Raw genomic sequence first — 25533 nt, forward strand, 5'->3', positions numbered from 1 at the left:
GGAATAACTGGTGAGAATTTGTATTCAAGGACTTCTGGTGGTGGGTGGTGTCTTTGTATCCATCAGGTTTTTTTAATGGATTTCATGCACATTTTTAACATAACACATCCTGTGACAGGGAGTTCCACAGGTTAACTACTCGTTCTCAAAGGTGTGTGTTCTTGAACCTGCCATCTCCTAATTAGTTATGATGCTCCTTACTCATGTACAAGACAGTGAATAATCAGACTTTTTCCATCTTTGCCATGCCACTAGGTTGGAGTTTTGGTGGGTTTTTTTCCGAATTTTAATGTATTTCCACACTGCTTCCCCTGATTCCTATTGTCATGGACTATGGAAGGAAGAAAAGAAAAAAAGAAAAAAAATAAATAAAAGAGGGTGAAAATGGGATAAAAGACAGAACCACTTAGGAGTCTGAAGCAAGATGAGGGAATGAAGTGCCCAGGATGTTTGTATCTCTGTCTGGGGCAGAGAGAGAGAGCAGGAAAATAGGCTGGGCCCAGCACAGAGGAAGCAGAGTGGAAATCCCCAAATGACAGGAACAGGTGACAACTTCAGGCAAAACCCTTTATCTTGTTTTGATGATACAGATATTGAGATTCAAAATGAATTTTAGCCATCAAAACTTTTCTGGAAGCTACATATTCTCTCTATTCCTCCCTTTCCTCTGTATTTGTCAGGTCTGCAATCAAATGAAAAATACCCAGGTTTAAATTCCTTAACATCTGGGCGTACACAGGAAGGTTTTACCTCCTTTATATCCCTGCAGTCCTGCTAATATTTCATCCCATGAGAACCTGAGATCATCGTTTGTCTTGAAGGAAATTCAATGTACTGAAGTACACTAAGGAGATACACCATCCTCTTTCACCACTGGAGGGAACATTTTTGCCCTTGACAAAGAACTTGGGTGTCATTAAGATGAAATAGATTATGGAGAATTTGATATAGGTGTAAATGCTTTCAGATATTTAATCAATGGGGAAGCAGTGGAACAGGTTTAGGCAGCCTACAGGTTGATGACCTGTTCTGATAAAACCTGGCTGGACTATTGAAGTCATTCAATATCCATCCCTGCTGCAGTTTCTCATGGCCAGCTACTTACATGGAGCACAGATTCCTGATTTTATTACCTTTTAACTTGCCACCCTCATACAGGTTATTGGAATAGGATGCAAGAAAGTAATCTGAAAGCAACATTGAAGTTTTACCGATCCAAAAAGACACCCAAAAAACCTCAACATTAAACAGCCCCCCAAAAAATGCTCAAAAAACCCCCAAGAACATAACCAAACTATTATATATATCCAGATTGGGATGAAGAGGAGGAAACTGTAGGAAATATTGGCTATGAGTCCTACCATATGCATAGACATGAAATCTTGGCTGCCCACTCTATGAGCTAAAAGGTTGGATAGTAACAGTGCTCTAGAAAAGATTGAACCCTGGGGCTTACTGTGAGGCAGTGATGGATTTAATGAGCTGGGTGTGACTGGAGGGAATGAAGGAGATTCTTCTCAGGACATGCCTGCACTTGAAACTCTGTGGATTTTGTGCATCTGTGTTAAATGATTTGAAAAAACTATTGTGTGATCAATGGCACACACACACACACACCTCCTCACAACAGTGCCCTGCACACCTGATATTCTTATTTCTGTCATTACAATTCTTCCTGCAATCACAACAGGCTTTTTAGGAGTTTAGTTTAATTTCTCATCTTGTTTAAACTCCTTTAGTGTTTTGTGTTATTTACCACATGTTCAGATGCGAACCATTTCACCCCTTTCCTGTTACAAATAGAAAGAAACCTGGCAGATTAGCATGCAACGAAAACAAAAATGCCCAGTGAAAAGGCTAATGCTATGGTTTTGCCTCTGAGCAGCAGGCAGCATTAAAAAGCACATTTCCATTTACGCAATAGAAGATTTTGTTAGTCAATAAATCCCTGCAATCTCAGAGGAAAGAATTAATCTTACATAATTGGAGTTTTGTTTCAGGAAATGAATTTATACTAAGAGATTCAATCTCTTAATTAAAAAGATTTAGTGTGTTTGTGTTCCACTTAGCAGTTTTATTTGTTCTTTAATTTGCAGGAGTCCATACTGGGAAATAATTGAATGAAAATGCCAGGAGGAATGGGATGTGCGTACCAGGTCTGTGTGCAGACAAGAACCAGGATCTCTTGAGCTCTGCTACTAGTTTTGACTTTTAAAGACCTCAGAAAATCCCTGCACATGTCAGTTCTCTGTCTGTAAAATGAAATTCGGCAGTGGGTTATCTCACAAGGCTGCTGTGAGTGCTGGAATCCAAAGAAGGAGCAGTTGGTAAATGCACTACTGGTATTAGCAATGTAACAAAATGAAAGAGAGCAGGATAAGATTTCATGGATGGGAAACACTGCCTAAACAAGAGCCTTTTTCAAATGTCTTCCTCTCCTGACAAAAGATGAGGAAATTACTTGGAAATGCATTAAATTGTATTATATGAGGGGGGAGGAAAACCAAGCTGCCACCTTTATATTGTGCCAGGAGGAGAAAACCACCATGGATCTGTACTAGGTACAAAAGCGTTTGTATATTGAGAGTGATCCTGTGTCGAGTTGGTACACCAGTGTGGGAATTTTGTTTGCAAAAGAGCTGCTGGGATTGTTCTGCAAAGAGCATCCAAGCCTCCGGACACGCCTGCCCTTCCCAGGAACTCTGGCTGCTTGGCTTACTCTTTGTGGCTGGGAAGTCTGAAAAGAGTTCACCCAGGAGCAGCAGGATCAGAATTCCCCTCTCACCTTTTGCTGCAGAAAAAGAAAAGGGTTTGATCCAGTCCTCTAAAAAAACTGAACTGAATCACAACAAACCGGTTACACTCACAAAACCATTGCCTTCCTAACTACTGGAATAAAAATTGTTAAACTTGCTGTTTCCAATTAAATATAGCAAAGTATCTTTTAGACCTGATTAAAGATTACTCTGCAACTATCATTTGCTATGACTTAGGTAAGTATTCCATAGCTTCCATTGAAAACTGATGTAAGGAACCCTCACCCATGGACACAGGCACATATTTCATCCAACCCACCACTACCAGTTCCAGGTCATGCTGATTAATGCTTTTCACATAAACACACTTCTTATTTCAAATGTTAATGCCTTCTTAGTGCAAGGTGAAAGTCTATCCAATGATAGAATCCCTTAAGAGTGTTAATTAAAGAGGACAATAATAATCCACTGGTGATTTATAGTGAGGTGGATTACTGGAGCATAGTGGTTGGTCTGATAGGCATTTATTGCCTACTTAACCATTTAAGTATAACAAAAAAAAAAATCATTGTGGGACAAAAGGTGATGAATGTTTCTGCTAAAACAGTCCATTAAGATGATTCATTAACATTACAAAGAGGTCTGCAGCCTGTGTGCCACTCGGAGCCTTTAAAAGTCTGGGAAAGTGAGAGGCATTACCATAGGAAATGCTTTATGCTAAATGTGCGCTGATAGAATCTAAAGTCCACTTTCTGCAGATAACATCACTTTTTACATTTTGCACTACAAGGTCTGAGGATGCTTTGTACTTCTCAATTCCTCGAGAATGTATCTTCCTAACAGAGGAGAGGAGCAATAAAAGTCCCAATGCTCTGGCATACATTGGCGTCCCTCACACTTCCCTTTGAACTGATGGGCCTGGAATGCTGAATCGCTGGTTGCACCACTGCGGAATGACACGGGAGCCATGAGTTATAGTCACAACAGCTACAGCTTTATTAAATGCACAGCAAATAAAGCTCCTATAATGATCTTTTCAGGTCAAATAACAGCAGATGCCTGCTGTGTAACAGCAAGGTGGTGTCCCAGCCCCGACTGCAACAGGAATTGTAGGAGGGTTATCAGTGTGTAAATGCATCCAAAACAGCAAAATAAAGTCTTCAGTATTTTCCTAACAAATTATTCCCTGAAAGTGGAGCTAATGAAGCTTGGCTATTCATGGATTTATGTTGCTGCTTTTACATCTCCCTATTGGAATAAACCCAGGTGTCCTCCACCATATCCCACTCCAATCCCTCCAGCCCCTTCATGCCTCACCTCCCCCCTGCAAGAACATATGCAGGCTCCCTTATTCCCTGGGGAATACCCTAGCTAGCATGCCTTGGCATCTTCTCCCAGCCATTCCTTGACTTTTGTTTTTGATTTGGCAGCTGAATGAAGCAGTGTTTTCACCAAGGAATATCAGAGCAATGTGCAAATCAGTCGAGAGCCTCGAGAGCCTCGCTGCTGTCAAACACAATGAACAATTGCTGAACTCTCCCTTCTCCCTCAGTGGGAGAATTAATAAGGATTCCTTCCTCTCCTTAGATGCTAATTCTTGCAAAACTGGTAAGGACAACTGGTAAGTGTCTCCAAATCATCTACATAACCTGTGACAAATGTGTCAGCATCCTGGAAACTGGGTCAGACAAATAATTAGATTGTGTAAGTGATTTCCCTAGGGAACCAGACTGAGAGGTGTGATAGGATCTGCACTGACCAGAAGTCAGTAGAATCTTGTTTATAGTGTGTGCAGCACCTGTCCAGACTACCTGCATGGTCTCAAAAACAAGCTGGACCAGGTTCTGGGAGCACAACAAGACACTTGCATCAGACCTAATAAATTCTGCCTCTCAGTAGATAATTACCCTGGTTTATTTCTCAGTCAGCAAATTAGCACAGCTACACCAAATCCTGGGCTGGAGATGACTGAGATAGATTTGTTGTCCCTGCATGGCATGAATTGTCACTTCTAGATAGTTCAGTTAAAAGTGAAACACTACAGATACTGAGTCTGGACAAGGGAATGGAGCTGAGGGACACATGTGACATCAAACACAGCTCCCCCCAGCACTGTTCAATATTTTCTAACTGCCTGGGGAGTTGGGCGAGCAGCATTTAATGTCTAGTGCCAACTATTGATTCTTCTGGGAAACAAGGCACTGACTGCATTCATGATCTGTCACAAGGCTTTATCACAAAGTGTCCTGCACTGCACCAACCTCATCTACAGAAATGGGATAACTGTTTGCAGGCAGGGCCATTAACCCAGTAATCCAAAAACCAGCCTCAGACGTGGTAAACATCTTTCAGATGAGCTCTGCTGATTAATGAACGGAGGGTGCTGAGGTGTGGAGCTGTGTCTGGTGAAACACTTGCTTCCCACCTCTGCAGACTCCTTAGAGTCCCCTGGGACACTTGCAAGTCTCAGCTCTTAGTCAAGAATGCCCAAGGGTGCCCAGCGCTGGGGAAGAGCCTTTGTGGGAGGATCAGGCCTGGGTGTCAGGCAGAAGGAAGGAACACAAACCAGTGGGAGGCTGGCAGGAGCACAGGCTAAACCAGAAAGAGAGGCTGAACATGTGTGTCCAGTGGCTTGATGAGATTCAGAGTGGGAACAAGGATGAAAGGATTGGATTGAAAGATCTGTGTTTGCAAAGCAAAGGAGAAGGGTTGAAATTTCCACCTTTCAAGGCATTTTCTGATTTTTCCCCCCACATACTGAATTTAACCTAATTTCAGTAAGAGCTGAGAGACAGTCACCAACATCTTCTTGTATTTTGCTCTAGATATTCCTTAAGTTTCCACAAATTTACCCACTAGATTTCATCAACCCAGACCACACTTCACTTATGATTTCTTCTTCAACCTACAAAAATACTGAAGATAAACACCTCACATTTGTCAAATACAGAGAAAGATCTCACCTCAGAAAACCTGGTTGAGAGTTTTTACACAAAGTGCTTTTTTCTATCAGAAAATGCTAACTTGCAAAAAAAAAAAAATCATATTTTTGCTGATTTCCATGGAAATACAGCTAGGCAGGTTCAGATATTTCCATGAGAAAAATCTGTTCTGAATGAGAATGGAGTAGAAATGTGAGGGGTGATATATAAGACTCCCAAAGCCAGAAGTATACCCAAATATACGCTAGCACCCTACCAAACACAACAGAATAACTGTCTGTTATCCATGCAGCTATTTTATTTTATTTAAAAAAAATAAATGAATAAAATAAATAAATAAAATTCCCCGGGCTGAAGAGAAGCTGCCTGATGAAACAGCTGGTGACTAAGTCTCACCTATGAAGCACAGGACTCCAAGCAAGCTCTTTTTCAACCCACTACAGAGCCCAGATTTCAGTCTGACAAAAATAATGTTGAAAACATTATGTCAAATGTCTGCTCCAAATCCCATAAAGCACTCCTTGGACAGGGCCCAAGTAAATACCCTAGCCACTGGATGTTGGCTATTCTGGGATGTCTCATTCTTTCTATTCATGTTTTGTTTTTTAAATCATTCTGTGACAAATCTAAAACAAATGTCAAAACCATTAATTTTTTTATACACTAGATTTTTTTTCTGTTTCTGGTCGACTCTAATTCTCAGTGCACCACCCTTAACTCTTCAATTCATTTCTTCTCTTCTAACTTGGTCCAACTTGCTGGCCTTTAGAAGAGTGACAGATACTTAGCTCTTGCATGGGGAAAATTAATTTGATTTGTACATTCTCTATTATCCTATATCACTGATTTTTAAAATTACTTCACAGGCCTTTGGGGCCCATAAGCTGCTTTTACAGGCATCCAAAAAGGTAAATAAGACACATTGCTTTGGCATGACATAAAGAATTGGCTGCCACCAAAGGCTGCAAATTAGAAAACATTAAAGATCACTGCTTTGTACAGATATACCTGTGTCCTACTGCTGTTAGTATAGGTTGAAAGCTCGCAATAAGCTTTTATGTGCACTGGGATAAAAAAACTATTAACATTATTAAAAACTAAGTGAATCACAACATTTTTTGGAAGAGAGTAAGAAGAATACTTTGGCTCAGGAGATGCATGTATAACCAGATCCATCACTTTCAAGAGAAAGCAATTTTACAACAGTCAAAGTTAATATAAAGTTCATGTTGTTACTTTAGCCTCATGTACCCATATGAAAACTGGACAAAATTATCATTTTGACACGCTTGTTTTTCATTATTAAAAGTTATCCCATCTCTAATATGATCCCTAAGCATGTGAGTGGCTGATCAAATGCTAAATAAAATCTGCTTTACGTGGCATTAAACTGTTAAAAATCCATTTAGATTTTTTTTCTGGTTGATCAATTAATTCCCATAAACTTATTTAGATAGATTAAAAAAATATGTTTTTTCTTTTGTCTATCCGCTTCGACTTCTCCGAGGCAGCAAACTTTAGTAAGATACACTTAATATCTTGTTCCCAGAAATTTTCAGTAAAAACTGTCTTCAAATGTGTATTTTTAAGAAAAGATGTGACAAAATGAATACTGTACTTTCATGCTATCACATTACCATGTTTAATCCTGAAAACTAGAGCTACCACACTCTGCATCATGCCTACATGCATACAAACAAGAGAAATAAAATCAGATTTATGGAAACACGGCAATGTGCTCATGGATCTCGGCCGTGCTGCTGAGAAAACAGCATTTGCACAAAAGGCAGGGTCAAGTCTCAGCTGCTCCTCCGCAGAACTGTCCTTTAACAGGAGCATTTTCTCTACCCCCAGCACAACAAGCAGTCAGGAGACAATGAGGCTCTGCAGTTTATGAGCTCCCTTGATGGCCAAAGTGCTCTTCCATACCTACCAAATATAGTAAACAGTAAATGCTCAGCTTTTTGTTCTTGCCTCAAGGCTTAGAAACAACTCGCAAATCCTCTCAATTCGCTTTTTCGTCCCCATTCCTTCCATTAGACTTGCTAACAGCATCTTTCACAAAGATTCTTTTGTTTCTACTGAAAATCTCTTAGAGATTTCTTTGACATTTCTCTTTCTCTCAGTATCCTGTCACAGGGCACTGGACCTTCATCCTGGGACTTACCCAAATCCTTCCTTTTTCCTGGACACACTAAAACCTTCCATCCCACACTTTACAAAGGAAGAGTGTAGGCACTATCCCTAACCAAAAAACCAAAACCTTAGAGCTATGAACTGCTGAACTCCTCCCAAAGACGGCAGAGAGACCTCAGACCCCCATCACATCATGGAATTTTTAAGATTTTCTGAATATTCTTACTTTTCTCCGTGATTTAGCCTTTACTCAATATGTATTTTCTGTCCTAATGGATGTTCTTCTCTCTTCTCCTTCCTCAATTTCTCCCTGCTTCCAAATAAAGCAGTAGCCCATGCTTTAAGTTAGAAATACCCTTATTAAATCTGATATTAAAACACAAACCCCAACTTCTTTCAAAAGAAACTGGCATTTCTACTTGCAAATGCAGCCAGTGTAAATTCCCAAACCTTCCAAATTAAGGATGTTTGCTGTCTGACTTGTCATCATTTCCCAGTTACAGACAGTAAGATGCTCTGTAAACAGGTTTTTGTTGAAATGGAAGGTCTCCTGTACTGTTCTCCTCATGTATTCAGGACATGGAAATAGGGACAGGAATAATCAGGAAGTGATTCAAAATCTCCATAGCCCTCATCTGTGTGAGGACACTGCCTGTGCTGCACGTATCCTGCAGTTACTCAGCTGGAAGAACAGGAGTTTGGTCCTGTGTGGTTTCAGTTTAGCATCATAATTTCAATTTCTGTACACATTCAACAACGGAAACCTTTCCCCTGCTCATGATAAACATGCTATTCACGAAGATGGTTTTTATCCCCAAAACAAATGTGAGGATCTTTCTGGAATGTACAAATCTTAACTTCTGTGGATTTTACATTTTCATGAGCTTAACAGACAGCAACTTTTCCCAAGGAAATAAGTTAAATTTTTATATGCAACTCTAAATAGTCTATTTTATAGCTCCTTGATTTAAATAAACAAAACAACAAACATACAAACTGCTTCCTTCTGCTCTTTCCCCGGCAATCCAAATATTTAGTACTCTTTATAGGATGCTAACTGTGGAAACCCATGCTTTTAAATTATGCTTTTTGGGTGCCTTGAACAACAAAAACAACAGATTCTCTCTTGCGGTCAGACCACCAGAGCGGAGTAAAGTGCAGTAACTGGGAGAGTTTCTGCCCCATGTTCTGCTCTGCTTGTCCTTTTCAAAGGGGGCTCAATGAAGAGCCTTGTTGAGACCTCCGCTGGTGCCACTGTTTATAGAGGGGGTCATTAGGAACAGTTTAGTCAGAACAAAAGGGGTTTTGTTTCTATTGTCCCGCTTGCAGTTTGACGATGTCTTAACTGAAAAATTATCTTAATAGTCTAACAGTATATATTCGCCTATGGGGCTGAGACAACTGCAGAAAGGGCTTTGGATGAATGCTGAAAAGATGCACTTGACAAAGCCAACTCAGTGCACGCTGAGCACCATTTAGGAAGCGCATTTGTTCTGACTGAAAACTTAGAAGTGCCAGTCTCGGAAAGATAAACTCTGCAGCCCTGCACTTACAGCTAAAGCAGCCTCCACAAAGGGGGCAGCGGGGACACCGAGCGCTCCACACCCGCCCTTGCGTGGGGGCAAACATGGACACCTCCATCTGCTCACACCGGGCTGCACCAACACGCACCGGCAGAGGAAATGGCCTCTTCAGATGATTCTAAAATCGTCCCGATCCGTGATTTTGTGCTGCTGAAGGTCTGGGAGGATGCTTCACGCAGGCACTCGAAATGTGGCAAACCTCCTCCCCCGGCCCTGCAGAGCTGGGGCCAAGCCCTGCTACCCTGCTCTGCTTGGGAGGGGATTTTTGTGGCCAGGGCTTTGGAGAATCAAATGACTCTCCAGCTTCCATCTTCCTTCAGACTGGTTCAGAAACGCTGCTATAAATCACCGCAGATATAAAGAAAGTTATTTTAGAGGCAGAACCAGAAACAAAAAAATGCACATTGTGTCTCCGCAGCCCCATGCAGCTTGGAATTGGCAGCTCAAAACTTCCAATTGGAGTGGCTCTAATGTGTATTCAAAATAAACTGTGAAAATAATTGTTCCTATGGAAATGAAATATAAATAAAAGTAGGAGCTGAGACCATATAAGATAATGTTGGACCAAATTCTGTTTCCTGCTTATTGAAATGCACAAGATAAGCCTCGACAGGAGAGAAGCTGCGGGGTGCAGCTGTTGTATATAATCCTGCTTCCTTCAGACCTGTAAAACCAGCAGTCTCCAAAGATCTCTCTGCTCCAGCAACACGAGTTTTATGATTCAGGGGCATGGTACATATGGTTTAGCATACACACCCCAATTTTCCATGCAACCTCCCCTGTTAGGATTACTAATACTTGTGGCATGAGTAGTTTGTACAGCAGCTGTGCAAGGGTTATGCAAGCATTTATGTACACATTGGAATAAAGGCACAAAATAATGGTTCTTTTGAGGTATTACTCTGCACCTGCCTGGAGAGGAAAAGTAAAGCCATCCAAATTCATCCCATTCCATTCACAGGTCGGGATCAGTTATTTTGTTCCCTTTGAAAAAAAATGAATATGTTTTATATGCTTTTTGTTCAGTATAAAAAATAGCAAACATCCCAGCCTTTAGCGAATGCAAACAGCAGAAAACTGAAAAAGACATAAATATATGTTAATAAGAAGAAGCCTGAATGTCTGTAGGAGCAAAGATCACCATGTATTGTAAGAAAATGTGACAGCTAAGCAGATTTTCAGCGGCACATTTCCAAGGTGCTGCAGCACAACTCAAATCCGCTCCCAACAGTGACGTCCGAGCTCGTGCCCAGCTTAGCTTTTCACAAATACGAGCCTGAGATCTCAGACGTTCAGATTACAACGTTACCAACAAAGGAAATACCTGGGCTTGGGCCAAAAGCGTCAACCAAGTCGAGTGTGCACACAATAATTTAATAGTACAAAATTAAATTCAGTTTTCTTTGAGCTGCTTTGGCAATATTGGAGTCTACATTAAACAATGCTCCCATGCCTGTATCTGTGCTGCAGAAATAGATTAGTTACATAAAGTTTAAAGAGATGATTGAAGTACACTGGTGTATTCATGCATGCTCATACCTATATGTAAACATACATAGAAAATATAGCACAAGCAGATACTCAAATTGTAGATAAATGTATAATAAATGTAACATTACAAAAGTTTCAGTAACATGAGCTCATTTCTAATGTTCTCTGAAGTAAATAGCAATAAAAGGATCCCTGTGGTGATCCAGCTTTAGGAAGTGAAGTGCTGAACTGTGAAGAACTGAACTCTGTCCACTTTCCCCAGTTGATGAACATTAAATTCAGTGCCATAACCCCATTTCATAAATCCCCAAATTCTATTTTAGCTTTTACTGGCATCCTCAGAAGTAATAATGCCTTTTTCACAGTCCAAAACACAGATTTCATTTCTGACTCTCCTCTGATCACTAACATTGAGAATCAACACTTAATTTTTATAATGTGATCAGTTTTGTCCAACAGAGCACAGCTCAACCCAAATCTGTTCAAATTCCTGGATTAGAGCTAATGTAATGGCTTTATCCATAATGTGATTAACTTCATGTTGGTGAATATGTTCTCAGTAATGATGCTGGAATGATGACTAGAATCTTTTGGTAAGAATGATCCAACACAGTGTAAAAAAACAAGTAAGCTAATTATCCATTCTTATACAAATAATAATGATATTATTTTTGCTGTATAAATGTTTTTCAAGCAAAGAGCATAGACAAACAGTTCAAAATTCCCCAAACACATGCTAGTTTAGTGGGACTATTTGGAAGGAGAAAAAAGTTTGCTATAATTTAGGAGTTGCACTTTGTTCAAGACAAATGAGAGAAGATGCAAAACAGAATGGAAAAGAACCATGGTTGAAGTTAAAAAGAGGACATCAAAGTAGGAAGACAAGGAGCTTGAAACTGAATCAGCAGAAAAGAGGACAAAATGCTTTGTGTCTAATTTTTGAAAAGTCATTAAATGAATTTCTGAACAGAACCCACACTTTTTACTGCCCGTTTGTTCAAACTGAATGCAAATGGCCAAATTCTGCCCCTGGCATATGCCTCACATGGGTTCATGAGGATGACAAATTCACCAAGCACAAACCTGCACATTTTTGTGCATTTCTTGTTTTTAAATCAGCCCCTTTATTTATCTCCTAAATACGCACTTCCAAATATTCTGTCTGTTTCCACACGAACAAAAAAATGGCAGTAGTTGGTACTAAACTTGGGTAAGAGCATGCACACAAAGCTCACAGAGATCAAAAAGTTACTCAATTGGTAATGTGGCTTGTGCAGAACCCCAGAAACATTGGGAGTCTGTTTTTATAGAAATTATCTGAAGCAGCAAGTGCCAACAAACAGGGATTACTTCATCACAAGCATTAAGTTTTCCTTCTCAAGAAGAGGAGGCTACACAAAAGAAGTAGAGAAGACTAAGAGGAAAAACTGGTTTCTTAATTGATCCAGGAAGGAGGAGGAAAAAGACAGTGACATGAAGGTGCCAATATTTCAGCAACCTGTGTGGAACTGATCCTACAGGAAGCAGGATAAGGTTTACACAGCAGGCAGGAAAGGAGGGAAGAGAAAGACGTTGTCCATGAAAAAAGGTACAAAGTGGATTGCCTTTCTGTTTGAAAGGAATTTGAAATTCAAGCTCAGATCTGAGGGCTGAACCACTGCAGTTTGAGCTGCATCATCCTTTATTGTATCCAGCAGAATAAATGCTGCCCTTTGTTGTGTCCCAAAGCAAGATGAAGGCAAGAGCTGGGGACTTCACATCAAAAAGTTATTTTTTAACAAACTCACTCTCTCATCCTATGCTGCTGGCGTGGTTTTGTTATGCTGTTTTTAGTACCCCATTGCCAACTACCATGCATTTATTAAAAGGAGCACAGGTGCAGCAGGGTCATAGAAAATACTGTATAAAAGAGAAAACTTTCCCAACTGTTCCTATAAAAGCACAGCATACAGTTGCAATATTGCCCCTCTTTTAAGAGTCTATCCTGCATTTAATCAGAATATAGCTGAAGGTGGCCTAGCTCAAACCACTTAGAAAAACAAGAAGGAAATAATTTCAAACATCACTTTTTCAAGAAATTTGTCAAATCAAGAGATTCAAGGTTTAGTTTTTGTTCTCTGTTCTCTCTCCAGTGACACTTACAGCTCCAAGAGCAGTTACCTAAGGTGTTAACGAGTGAGCAGAGAAACCTCCCACACTTTTCCTTTTCTTTCTTTCAGAGCACAACACTGACCTGAAGTTTAGTCAGTTTTTAAATGGGAGCTACAAGCAATTCCAGTACCAGTAATTTAGGCAGCAGAGACACCTGCTCTCCAGCCCACTGTTCCATCCTTGCAGACTTTTTAATCTCATATCCATGCCAAAGGCAAGGCTCCTTGTCCTACTGCTGCTTGATGAAAGGCCAACACTCACAACTCTGGAAAAACAGTCGACAAGGAACAAAAAAGGAAGAGAAATCAAGTTGTCTGCAGCTGAAAGGGAGAGCAGAGAGATCCCAAATCATCTGTCTGCCCTTCCTACAGCAGCCTGACCCAGACACCCTCTCCTTGCCCCCAGCTGTGCATTCCTGTGGCCTCCCTCGTTCCACCACAACATGGAGTCAGTCAGAACAAGAAGCTGATCCAGCAGAAAATTATTTCAGCAAAAGCAAATGCACAAATGGTTAAAAAAAAATTATTTTAAAAACAGAATCAGCTTTCTGACCTGTGTGTAAGTGTTGGTACCAGCATTGCAGAGAGGTGGGGTTGCACAGCTGAAGGTTCAGGCTGGGGTGGGATGAGAAAACAAAGATCTTTCTCAGGGGGAGCCTGGCTTCAAACCAGCTTAAATTGATCTGGAAACCACACCCTCAGCAAGGAAGAAATTTAGGCAAATTGCGTGGTGAAGAGCAGGTTAGTGCTGCTCCTCAGGAAGTACAAAAGATGCTGGAGAGTTTGATCTTAACTGGGCAGCCAGAATTCAGCTGCTGGGTACTGGTGTTTCCATCCGTGGGGAGCACTGGGACACAGTTCCAGGGGGGATTTTTGAGCAGCACCAGTGAGTGAGGGTAGCAAGAGTTCCTTGTTAGCTAAAGTGGATGCAGCTCCACAACCTCTCTGCCCCCTCCATCCTCCCTGAGCCTGAGCCATTCCTAAATGTGTTAGGTCTGAGCTGAGGGATTAATGCTGGTTCCACCACTATTTCAATAGTGCCATGAGTGAGTCATTTCTATGTGATGCCTCAGTTTCCCTGTTATTAAGAGGTGCACATGCATGCATACAAACACATTATATCATTCATCATGGTTCCCATGCAGTTTTTTGTCTGGCTACCTGCTGTTCACACCAAGATTTGAAACATAAAGAACTAAAAGAAGTGCTGAATATTAGTTTCCAAAAGAGTTGCAGGATCTGGTGCTGGATACTACCAGATGTTGCTCCTCTGAAAATATTAGATGAACAATCTACCAAAAAACACCCCCAAAATGCTGACCTGTTTATCCTCCACCCCTTGTCTTCCTCCTTTACACAAGGAATTAATGTCAGCATAAAGTTGATGTATATATGTATGATTTCTGAGGTTATCTCAGGCTCAATTCAGTGACCCAAATACACCATCCTGGCTTCCCCTTCTTTCCAAGTAAGATTTGGGAAGCATTAGTTTACATTTGTTATCTGATATTATTATTATTAATTACTGTTAAATGTCTACTGTAGCAGACATCTACCTGGGCTAATTGGCACTGGGGCTCCATTACTGCAGATGTTGCACCTACTGAGTTAAAAACAACATTGCTTTAAGAAGCTGACAATCTATTTCAAGGCAATGTCCCAAAAATGGCATGTAACAGGAGCAGGAAGAGATGGGAAGGCAAGGGTGCAGGGTAATGGGATGGCATAAACCACCCACCCGTGTGCACAGGTTGATAGTTTCACTTCAAGTAAATGTTCCTGGTTTTACCATTCTTAGAGAATATCTCCCCCTTCGGATTTCTAACGCTTCTCCATTAACTCTCCCCACTGCCAGCTGGAAAAAGTGACCTGGGGCTCTGTGCACAGAGACACACACACACGTGTCTATGTAGGTGAATATATATCATCATCACGTTTTAAATTATTTACTGGAGTTTGTTTTGTCACAGGCAGGCTCTTCTAATCTGTACTTCTTAAAAAAAAAAAAGAAGAAAAGAGTAGGCAGGAAAAAGAAGTGTGTACGCGTGCTTGAGAGCCAGCCGATGTACTCGCATCATAAAGTCTGTGGGAGTTTGGGCCCCTTCCTTATACATAAACCGCCCTCTCTCCTGGGCTGTCTTCTCCTTAATGACGTTCACGGCAATTTAGGCGCTCGGGACCGGCTCAGCCTCTCGCCGAGCCCGCAGCCTCCACAAACATCCTGAAAAGCAACCTGAGCAGACGTCCTCCCTCCTCGAGGCAGTTCCAGGGATTTTCTCTCCCCAGCGCTTTGGAGCGGGCGAGCGAGAGAGAGCGCTTGGGTTTAGCCGCCTGCTCCTCCCACCAGAGACACCCTCCCGCCGCTCCCCGCCGAGCCGCGCCGCTCACACGGCTCCGCCGCGGCGTGCGGGACGCGGGCACCGCGCTCCGCTCCCGCCACCGCCGCCACCGCCGCCGGGGGAAGCGCCTCGGGCCGCCGCCGCCGCCGCCGCCCCGTCCATGGGCCGGTGCCGCTGATCAGCCCCCGCCGCCGCCGCCGCCGCCGCCGCCTCGGGCCATGAGCGGGCTGCGGCGCCTCCGCGGGGGCTGAGCGCGGGGCCGCCCGCCCGTCCGTCCGTCCGTCCGCCCGCCCGTCCGTCGGCGCCCCCCGCGCATGCCGGTGGCCGGGCGCGTCCCGCGGCGGGGCAGCCCCGCGCCCCCCGCGCCGCCCCGCAGCCTCCGCCGCCGCGCCGCGATGCCGGTGGCGGGGCGCGGGCAGCCCGCCTCCTGGCTGCTGGTGCTGGGCGCCGCCGCGCCCGCCCTCTGGCTGCGCTGCGTGCTCGCCGACTTCACGGTGGACAACGAGGTGCACTCCAGCTTCATCCACCGGCGGCTGCGCGGCCCCGAGCGCCGCGAGATGCAGCGGGAGATCCTCTCCATCCTCGGCCTGCCGCACCGCCCGCGGCCGCACCTCCACGGCAAGCACAACTCGGCCCCCATGTTCATGCTGGACCTTTACAATGCCATGTCCGTGGAGGAGGGGGCGGCGGGGGCCGCCGCCGAGGACGGCGAGGGCTTCTCTTACCCGTACAAGCCCATCTTCAGCACCCAGGGGCCGCCTCTGGCCAGCCTGCAGGACAGCAACTTCCTCACCGAAGCTGACATGGTCATGAGCTTCGTCAACTTGGGTGAGTGCCGGGCTCGGCGGGGCTGGGTCCGGGGCAACCGGGCAGGGAACCGTGCCAGGGGGAGGCTGGAGCGGGGACCCAGCCACCGACGGGAGGCCAGGGGCTGGTGGCGCAGCTGGCCCCGGTTGGGAGCCGTTTCCCAGCGGGGCAGGTGGGTGACAGCCCGCCTGGGCAAGGAAGGGCAGGTAGCGGCCCTCGGCAGGGTGGCTGCTTTGCCAGGCGGTGATTGAGTGGCATCGACGGGGAAAGAAAGGGCTCTGACTTCCCCTCGCAGCATTTGGACAGCCACGAGCTCTCCCCACGCTCCACACACGCCGGCACACTGAGCTCTTTGTCGTCTGCTCCCTTTGATAATTGCTGCGCGTCAGAAATGGGATTCGCAGGTAGGAGGTAAACAGGACGATTAGCAGGTCTGCTCCGCATCCCACACGGCCAAGGAAGACGCGAAGCGCAGGCAGGAGCAGGGCACGGGTCCCGCACGGCTCCCGCGGGATGCGGAGCCGCCGGGGCTGCGGGGACGGACGGCCGGGACGGGTCCCTGCGGCATCCCAGCGCCGCGCTCCCTCGGCCGGAGGGGCTCAGCTGCTCGCACATGTTTTCCTAATGGCTTGGGAGGGATTCCACAGTAAATCCTTATTTACTCCTGCAGCTTTTCCTGTTGACCCCAGTTTATGCCGCTAACTCGCCTCTTTTCTCAAGCACATGTGGATGGGTTTATGCAAACGATACGAGAGTTGGCACGCTTTGTATGCGCCTCACTAGGCCTCCCTAATTGGATGCCACGGCCCAATCTGATTTCTATTTGCTCGCTGTAGATTGCACACCCGTGTGGACTGACTTGGCCGGATTTGAGTAAAACATTGTCAGGGTGCACATTCTATTTTAAATATATAATTATAGACCTGGCTCGCTCTATCCGTTTTTAGACCTCATCATGTGCGGCTCTCAAACCACACACGTACAGATTGGGTGCCTGCGAGTTCAAGGCAGAACCTGAATTGTATTTCCAAAACAAGATAGCTCAGACTTTGTCCCAAACAAAGGGAAACGCTAAGTGCAAGAGGAGCACACCTCTGGCACATAACCTGCCAGGAATTACAGACCCCCATCTCCAATAAATCCATTAACACCTTTATGGATGTCCCTGTTCTGGTCACTTCCACTGTCTGGAACTTCAGAGGCAGCAAAGATTAAATCACCACCTAAACCACCACCTCTCTAATCCCAGCACTTTAACTAACTTGAAAAGCTCAGCAGCTGTAAAGGCTCTGTGACACACGTTAATAATTATCAGACACGGTAGCCAGCCATCCCGGCACAATTCCTGCATGATAAGGAGCCACGGGACGCTGTGGGAGAGCTCTAGTTTGCATGAGCTGCGCCTCCTTATTAACTGCCATAAGCTTCACAGTGGGAAGCTCGGAATTACATCTGGCCCGGGGGCTGTGCTCCATGAGGGCTGGTGCTTTCCATTTGGAATTACAGTGTTTGTCTAGTCACTGCTGGATACTTCAGCCGATGAGCAATTATACATTTAAAATTAAATATTTGAGCAGTCAAATGTACCAATAGCAGTCAAATATTTGACTTTAAAGATAAGGGTGACCTTGCTAACACTGTTCTCCTGTGGTTCTTGGTCCTACACCGAGTGCGAGGAGAGCCCTGAGCAGAAGACAAAAGATGTTCAAATAACAATAGCGAAATTCACTCTTTGCTTTCCATTTCAGTAGAGAGGAAAGAAACTTATGAAACGTGTAAGTACATAATGGCAGGGAGTTTAGCTCTGCTCCTCAGGTGTAGTAATTTACTGAATCACCAGTGAAACTGCAGCGCTCCCGTCCCACATTGCCGATGCAAGGAAGAGTCTCTTGTCAGCTCATGTAAGAGTTATAAGAAAGAATTAATATTTAGGCCATTGATAGTTTTGAATGCAAAGGAATGAAATCGATCCATAAATGTGAAATAAAAGTTACATTTTGGATATGTCTGTGTCTATGTGAGAACTTTGTATGGAGCAGGTTTCACCTCTATGAGCCATAACCCCCGATAATCGACATCCTGATGCAGTTTGCTGACTGCAGTGGATATATTCATTCATTTCAACCCACCAGGGTTTGTTGTCAGCTTAGAAATGCAAGAGTGTTCTTCATGCAAAATCCTAAATGATTATTTTATTTAATTGCTGTCAGCATGGTCAGGGAGCAGTAAGAGCACAAGCAAAGCCCAGTAGTTTTAAGGACAGGTGGAATTACGACCAGCAGGGCACTTTTTGGAGGTTTATCTGTGCTGTTTTGTTCCCCTGTCAACAGAGCATGCCAGGACGAGTTTAAAAAGGACACAGATCTATAATAGCTTTCTTCATCGCTGTGCACACCTTTCATCCCATTATAGTCATTGCTCTTTCATCTTTATAGGACAAAGGCAGGCTTGTTTATGGAGGTTTTAATGAATTAGAGCAGCCACTCACTCCGTATATAATCAAACACAACACCTGCTTTGAGACGTACAGTTTTCTATGACATTCAGGGAAAATTAGAAGATCTATTGTAGAACTGAATTTTTGTGGAGACTTTCTACAATGATCCCTTTTAAAGCAGAGCTGAATTCCTAAATGCAGACTGTAGTAAACTGTGTCCTACTTTTGTAAGAGATACTCTGTGAGCATTGCATTTCACAGGTAGGCTTTTATTACTATACCAGAGCCATCACGATGAGGAAGTGTCACAGCATAATAAAGTTTCATTTTAGCATGGAGGAAGTAAAAGCGAGCAAAGAAATAATACTTTGAAATTTCAGCCAATAAAAAACGGTAATTCCAGGCCTCTAAATGCTAATCTACAAAAGCACTTTTTTTGTCTTATTCATATTCTTCATCCATCTAGTTGTACAACTTTAGAAGGAATAATATTTTTTTAAAAACTACATTGCAAGATTTACTGGGCTACATAGTAAAAACCCCAACAACAAACCCCACACACATTGATTTCTATGGAGATACTGTATATATTTAGTGCAGAAAATTTATGCTGGGTATTGGGAGGGAGGAACCAGAATACAGGTGCTCCGTTTTAGGGAGCTTTGTACTAAGCACAGTTTTACTTACTGTAAAATCCTGACAACTATTTAGATTTAGATTTATAACCAGTTAATTTGCAGGCTACATTTTGTCTTAGCTTACACCTGTGCTAAGATGAATGGGGAATGGAGTTGTGTCAAGAATGAAGTTATTTGTAAATTAGAAGAGAATTTAGCCACAGTGGTCTGACTAAGTTAGCCAGTTAATTACTGGCTAATTTTGTAAAATTTATTACTATAATTTTAGCATTTGGAATTTAATTTCAGATCCTGTCCAATACAGTTTACAAACTGATCCATTTTAGGAACTGAAAAAAACGCAAAGCATTTTCTGCACAAGTTTAATTTCAGTTTATAAACAGCAGCTAAGGAGTAAACATCCTCTAGATGACTTAGGCCTTCTCTTCTAAAAATAATTGCGTTGTCCTTATGCTGGTAAACTTGCCTTGGTAAACAGACTTGCTTAGAATATTTTTAAAAGAGTCGGCACAAGTGATATGCAATTTGTTAATTTGTCTCGTGGTTGATTATAAAATGAACAACGTTGTTTAATCCTGGCAAAAAAGAAGTGGGGGGGAATTAGTCATTCTTGGAAGGAGCACTTGAAAGTGGCTTTTGTTAATATAAATCAAGAAGCTGAAGAGCCCCCAAGTTTCCTTTTATTTCATACCATCTGGCTATCCTTTTTGTTGACAAGTGTTTGGCATAGAGAACCATCTCTTTGCCCTTTAATAACAGGCTTTAACACTGTAGGGTATTAGAAAAAGATTCTATAACAGTTAAAAAATTTCCTTCGGGGAATACTTTATAAAGTGAGCACGGGCTGCAGGCATTTGCAGCTGTAACCTGGCTTGTGTTAAAATTTGGAAGGGGCTGCCTTGCATTCCAGCTCACTACAGGCCTTCATTGGTGTACAGCCAAAGGTTAATATAGATGTCACACAGTTTTTCTTTGGAGAGCCTCAGATATAAGAGTACGAGTACAGCTGTGTTTTTAGTAACCCTTTCATAATCACTTCTTTTAAACCTCATTTTCCTGCTTGTATAAATCAAAGATTTTCAAGGATATTTGACCTGGATTTGAACTTATTTGATCTTCACATATTTCCCACTTGAAACAAAGCAGATTAAAAGTTAGCCCTGGATGCCTGGTCCCGATCACATGGTTTGTCCATACATTAAGCCAAGCCCTCGGCTTTTTTTTTTTTCTTCTCTTCCACCTAATGCTGTTAAAAGCTCTCAAGCCTGAACAGGTACATCCCATAATTGTTTTGGGCAGTGTGGATATGTGCAGCCCTTGGTGGTGTAACACTGGCTAAGGCAGAAAGCTCGCAGCCAAGTCAGTGTATGAAAGAACCATGCAGCAAGTGACCAGCAGGTATTCTCTAAATGTACAGACCCATCCCAGAGAGAATTTAATTCATTTTCTAATTTCCAGGTGTAAAAGAGCAGAGCAGGGCAGGAACTATTTACCTCTGCCATGTGGGTGTGCTGGTAGCAGAGACAGGAGCAGCCAAGGACAGATGTCCTTACACGAGGAAGAAGGACCTGGAAATTGTCCCCATCCACTGGCACATAGCAGATTTATCCCAGAGCAGGGTCTTTGCTCTGTTCCCACACAGGCTGTCCTGGGGGGGTGAATCCCCCTCTGTGAGCTGCAGTTTAGAAGCCAAAACACAGCAGCTCTTGAAGGGCTCTGAAGGAGACAAGCCTTGATGGGCAGGTCTTGTGATGCCGGGAACAGGAGCTGGGCACCAGTGGAGCGTGCAGGACCTGCTCCCAGTGCCCCCAGTTGTGCCATGCCTGTGTCTCTGTGTGTGTCCCAGCACTCCCCCTGCAAAGGAGCTTTAATGGCCTCTGCACAGGCAGCACAAAACCAGGCACTACATTCCCTGGAAATAAGCCTGAAACACATTTTCGGGTCGGCGGGGAGAGACGTGTGAGAGAAGGTTACACAAGTGGTTGGAAACATTAATTAAAAAAAAAGATTATAACTATTAAAGCCCAGTCAGAGCTGTTGACAGGCTCCTTTTAAATAGGACACTGTGATGTTTTAGTTTAATACATTCTGGCAGTGTCACTGGGGTTAAGGCTAATACTGGGATGTGTGGATCCTGTCATGTTATTGTCAGGAGGAATGCAGGGATTAGGTTTGAGAGTGGCGGTGGGTGAGTGCTGCAGCTGTGTACACTTATTATAAAAGATTTAAGTCCCACTGGTAAAATCAATATATTAAATTGCAAGAGCCCCTGTTTTTAATTAGTTTAAATCAAATATACGGTTAGTGCCATTAGGGCTGCTATCCTTGAACCAAGTGAGGAAATGCTAATATTTATGTGGAAACTGTTAATTTGTGGTTAAAATGATAACACATTTAGTTTTATGCCTCCAAATTGTCCTAACTGGATGAATACCAGTGAGAAGTTGCAATGATGGATGAAGTCATCTGAGCAAGAACACAAGTAAGCAAATTTTGATAGCATGCCAGATAAGGAGACTACCTGTTGATATACAGCATTAAGAGACCATGATATTTTAAACCCTTTCCAGTCCTCCTCTCTAGGGCCTACATCAAAGTACTTTTATGAATTAACTACATATATATATCAAAAATATATCCCATTACTATATATAAATAAAATATGCTACTATATTTCTTCTCTAGATGGAAGAAACTTCTAAAGAAACTAGAGAGCTGTTTAAGTTAGTTTCAGGATGAAGATTTTCCTTCTCAACTGTTTGAAATAAACGAGACTACACACAAGGACTAATCACATGGATAAAGTTCTGCACATGCTTAAGTTTGGAAAAATGGAGACCCAAGAGAAAATTCTTGGCTAGGTCTTCATTGGTGTAAATTGTCAAATTTCTACTGAAGCTGGCCCTGTGGTCTCATTTATACAACTCTACGTCCAACATAATTCCCATAAACTCCCTCTTGATTTACACGAGCACCACTGAGAGCAGAATTGGGCCAAAGAAGTGCCCCTGTGTTGAAATAATGAGCATGCAGTAGTTTCTGCTTGAGCTTCACAGAGTTTTCTCTCCTAATCTTGAAATTGTTTCTGAGGGAAGTTTCCTTTGCTGCAAACAGTCAAAACATGAACCAGCTCCTATTAGTCACTGCTTATCATTATTATTAGCCCGACCCATGTTGTTGAGCTACAGCTGAATTCCCATCCTTGCAACAAACAGAATTCAGCAAATAATGTTTGACAAAAATGTGAAACTGATATTTCTTAATACAAGACATATTTCATATGGAGAAACTTCAGTGCTGAAAGATTCCTGGTATCAAAATATCTGAATCATAGTACAAATAAACAGCGCCTTGTAAAGGCTGTGGGGCCAAATTCCGTGCTGGAGTAATTCCACTGAAGTTAGTGGAATTGTGCCAGGAGATAAACTGCCATCTAGATTTTTTTGGTGTTGAAGATTTTGTCAGTAAAAGTCTTTGCTGCAAAAAAGGTTGCAGGTAGCAAAGATCAAACTGGTTCTAATTCAAAAAGCCCTTTTGGAAATCCTTTTCTCATTGATGAGGACCACAAAGTTTGCTGAGCCCCCCCTTTGTTTGGGTCTATGTTCTACAATTCCATTATTTGTACATAAACATACCTGATTCACAGCAGGTAACAGAGAAGCCATCGTGGATGTAATCCCCACCACACTGTGCCTTACCCCTTCTTTTAAACATTTGTGCCATCTACATCTTAAAGTCAGTGAAAATCCAGACTGAGTGGATTGAATTAGTGGCAACTTTGAGACTACAAGTTTTAGTGTAATTGCTTTATTGTTTTGGAACCAAGATGCTTACAATCCAGTTCCTGTGCAAACATGTTTAACGTGTGTTAATGTGTTTCAAAACCAGACCCTCTCCGCAAAATTCTGCTTTTCATTAATTGACATCAGTAGCATGGTACAGTATTTCAAAGCACTGGCCAAATATAAACTGTGTTTCTAATTTCCTTACTTTCCTGTGTTTGGAATGCCAATGTTAATTTGTTCCCATGGAAGAGTGAGAGCTGCCAACCACAGTTTTATATAAATGGCTTTACAGTGCAGGGCTGCCAACATTAAATGATACTTAGGAATTTTCATGACATTTTGTATTTAATGCTGTGTGTGTGAGAGAGAGAAATTGAGGGAGATGTATGGCATGTTGAACAGCACAAGCTCTGATGATCAAGGCAAATGTTTGAAGAAATTTATCCTTTGAGGGACTGTTACTCAATGTTTCTTCTTATTTAGGATTTTTTAATAATCTGTCAGAGGTTACACAGCATATTTCTTATGCCCAGCAAAAAGCTGTTTTGCAGGGAACTTTGTTGCTAACAATCCAAACAATTCCCCCCCACACCCCCCAATAATTTTAGTTATTTATTAATAGATGAGCAGATGGACTTTAGTTTATGTTGTTCCTCTGATCATTCTGAACTGGATTGTAAGAATGTGATATTACTCAACGTGAGAAAATGCAAAAGCAAAAAAAGCTGCCACTACTAAGGAACAGGGGAATTAACTGATTTTAGTTTAACTGCCAACAGGTAATTTTTCTTTAGTAGAACAGTAGCAGCTAGATAAAATAATTTGCCTTTCTTAAAGAAAATCAAGCATTATCATAACTTCTTTAGTGGTATGTCTGCCTTTGTACATAAACCAAATGTGAAGTTCCCTTTAAACAAAGTTTATTTTAAACTGATAATGGTAAAAACAAAGTCTGTTTATGTATTTCTCCCTTAATTCCTGGAAGATATTCAAAATACAAATTGTTCATGTTTCAGTAGATTCCCCTTAATGAGTGCTATGGCTTATCTCTCCATTTCCCCAGTTTATTGGAACAGGTGCAGTGGCTGCCATCTGTGCCAGCCCCGTGCTATACCAACAAACAAAGTGTTGTTTTGGTTCACTGGATTTAAAAGTCTCCTGAGAGTAAAGAAATGAAAGAGAAAGAATTTAGAAAGTGCCTAGTGAAGGAAAGGCACTTCAAGTAATGTGCTTTGTCACTCAAGTCTTCCCGTAAATTACCTTAAACTATTTCTAAACTGTTTGAAAAATATTATCTGCAGAGGATTAAGTTTCTGTTGCATCTCAGAGGTTCCAGACTATTGTTTATCATCCTTATCCTTCCACAGTAACTTCCAAGTTAGAGTATTTTGTTGTCAGGTTTAATTCAGTTTTACAGGAGTAAAAACTCCTTTTTTCCTTCTCTTAAAGTGGAAGAACTGTGAATTTTCTTTTTTTTTTTTTTCCCCAGCGTTTCTGCTTCCACCTCATTTAAGAGATACTGCAAATAGCCATCCAAGTTTAAACAAGATTATGTTGTAATTAGACAGACAAACTCATAATTATTTAAGGGCTAAACCAACAACAACAACCCTTTCAGGTTCATTTTGACAGTGTTTATCCAGTGTATCTGGAAAGGCTTACAATTAAAGTGCCTGAAGGGTGGGGATGAGATTTTTCAGCATGCAGTCAGTGCTATCGGGTCCACCTGGCCTGGGAAACTATGCAGGCTTTGTAGAGGAGAAAATCCCTTAACTTAGATCTTCATGGCAAGCTCTTGAAAGCTACCATCCTTAAAAAAAAACCAACAAAAAAACAAGGAAAAGGAGGGCAGAGGGAAGGCAGCTTCCCCCTAAGCAATAATTAAAGCGAGCAGGAGCTCTCTCAGTGCTGGGGAGCAGCAGATGAGCCGATAACCACACAGAGCATCAGCCTGGAAGGGTTTCCCTGCTGCACACGAGAGCTTTGCAAAGGGGCACCGAGTCTGCTGTGCTTCTGCAGCAGCCTCCCCATGCTGGGCTGAACCAGAGCTCCTCACAGCCCCACTGATGTCACACAGTCCCACTGATGTCACACAGTCCCACTGATGTCACACAGTCCCACTGATGTCACCACAGCCCCACCGATGTCATCTCAGCCCCACCGATGTCATCTCAGCCCCCCAGAGCCCCACTGATGTCACCCCAGCTCCTCTCAGCCCCATTGATGTCACCCCAGAGCCCCACTGATGTCACCTGAGCTCCTCACAGCCCCACTGCTGTCACCTGAGCTCCTCACAGCCCCACTGATGTCACACAGTCCCACTGATGTCACACAGCCCCACTGATGTCACACAATCCCACTGATGTCACCACAGCCCCACCGATGTCATCTCAGCCCCACTGATGTCACCACAGCCCCACTGATGTCATCTCAGCCCCCCAGAGCCCCACTGATGTCATCTGAGCTCCT

At 42.9% G+C, this 25533-nt stretch overlaps 1 protein-coding gene across 1 annotated transcript in view; it reads left to right on the plus strand.

Annotated features, from left to right (window-relative positions):
* Nucleotides 1–15192: 15192 nt before the first annotated feature.
* BMP7 (bone morphogenetic protein 7) overlaps nucleotides 15193–25533 on the plus strand; it is a 41846-nt gene continuing 31505 nt past the window's right edge. The window contains exon 1 of the mRNA XM_071446736.1: nucleotides 15193–16225. Coding sequence (XP_071302837.1) covers nucleotides 15712–16225 — 514 coding nt within the window. The 5' untranslated portion in view covers nucleotides 15193–15711. The remainder of the gene's footprint in view (nucleotides 16226–25533) is intronic.

The sequence above is a fragment of the Agelaius tricolor genome, unplaced genomic scaffold (assembly GCF_023055355.1).
Source record: "Agelaius tricolor isolate 1412-34295 unplaced genomic scaffold, bAgeTri1.0.p SCAF_23, whole genome shotgun sequence".
Classification (NCBI taxonomy): domain Eukaryota; kingdom Metazoa; phylum Chordata; class Aves; order Passeriformes; family Icteridae; genus Agelaius; species Agelaius tricolor.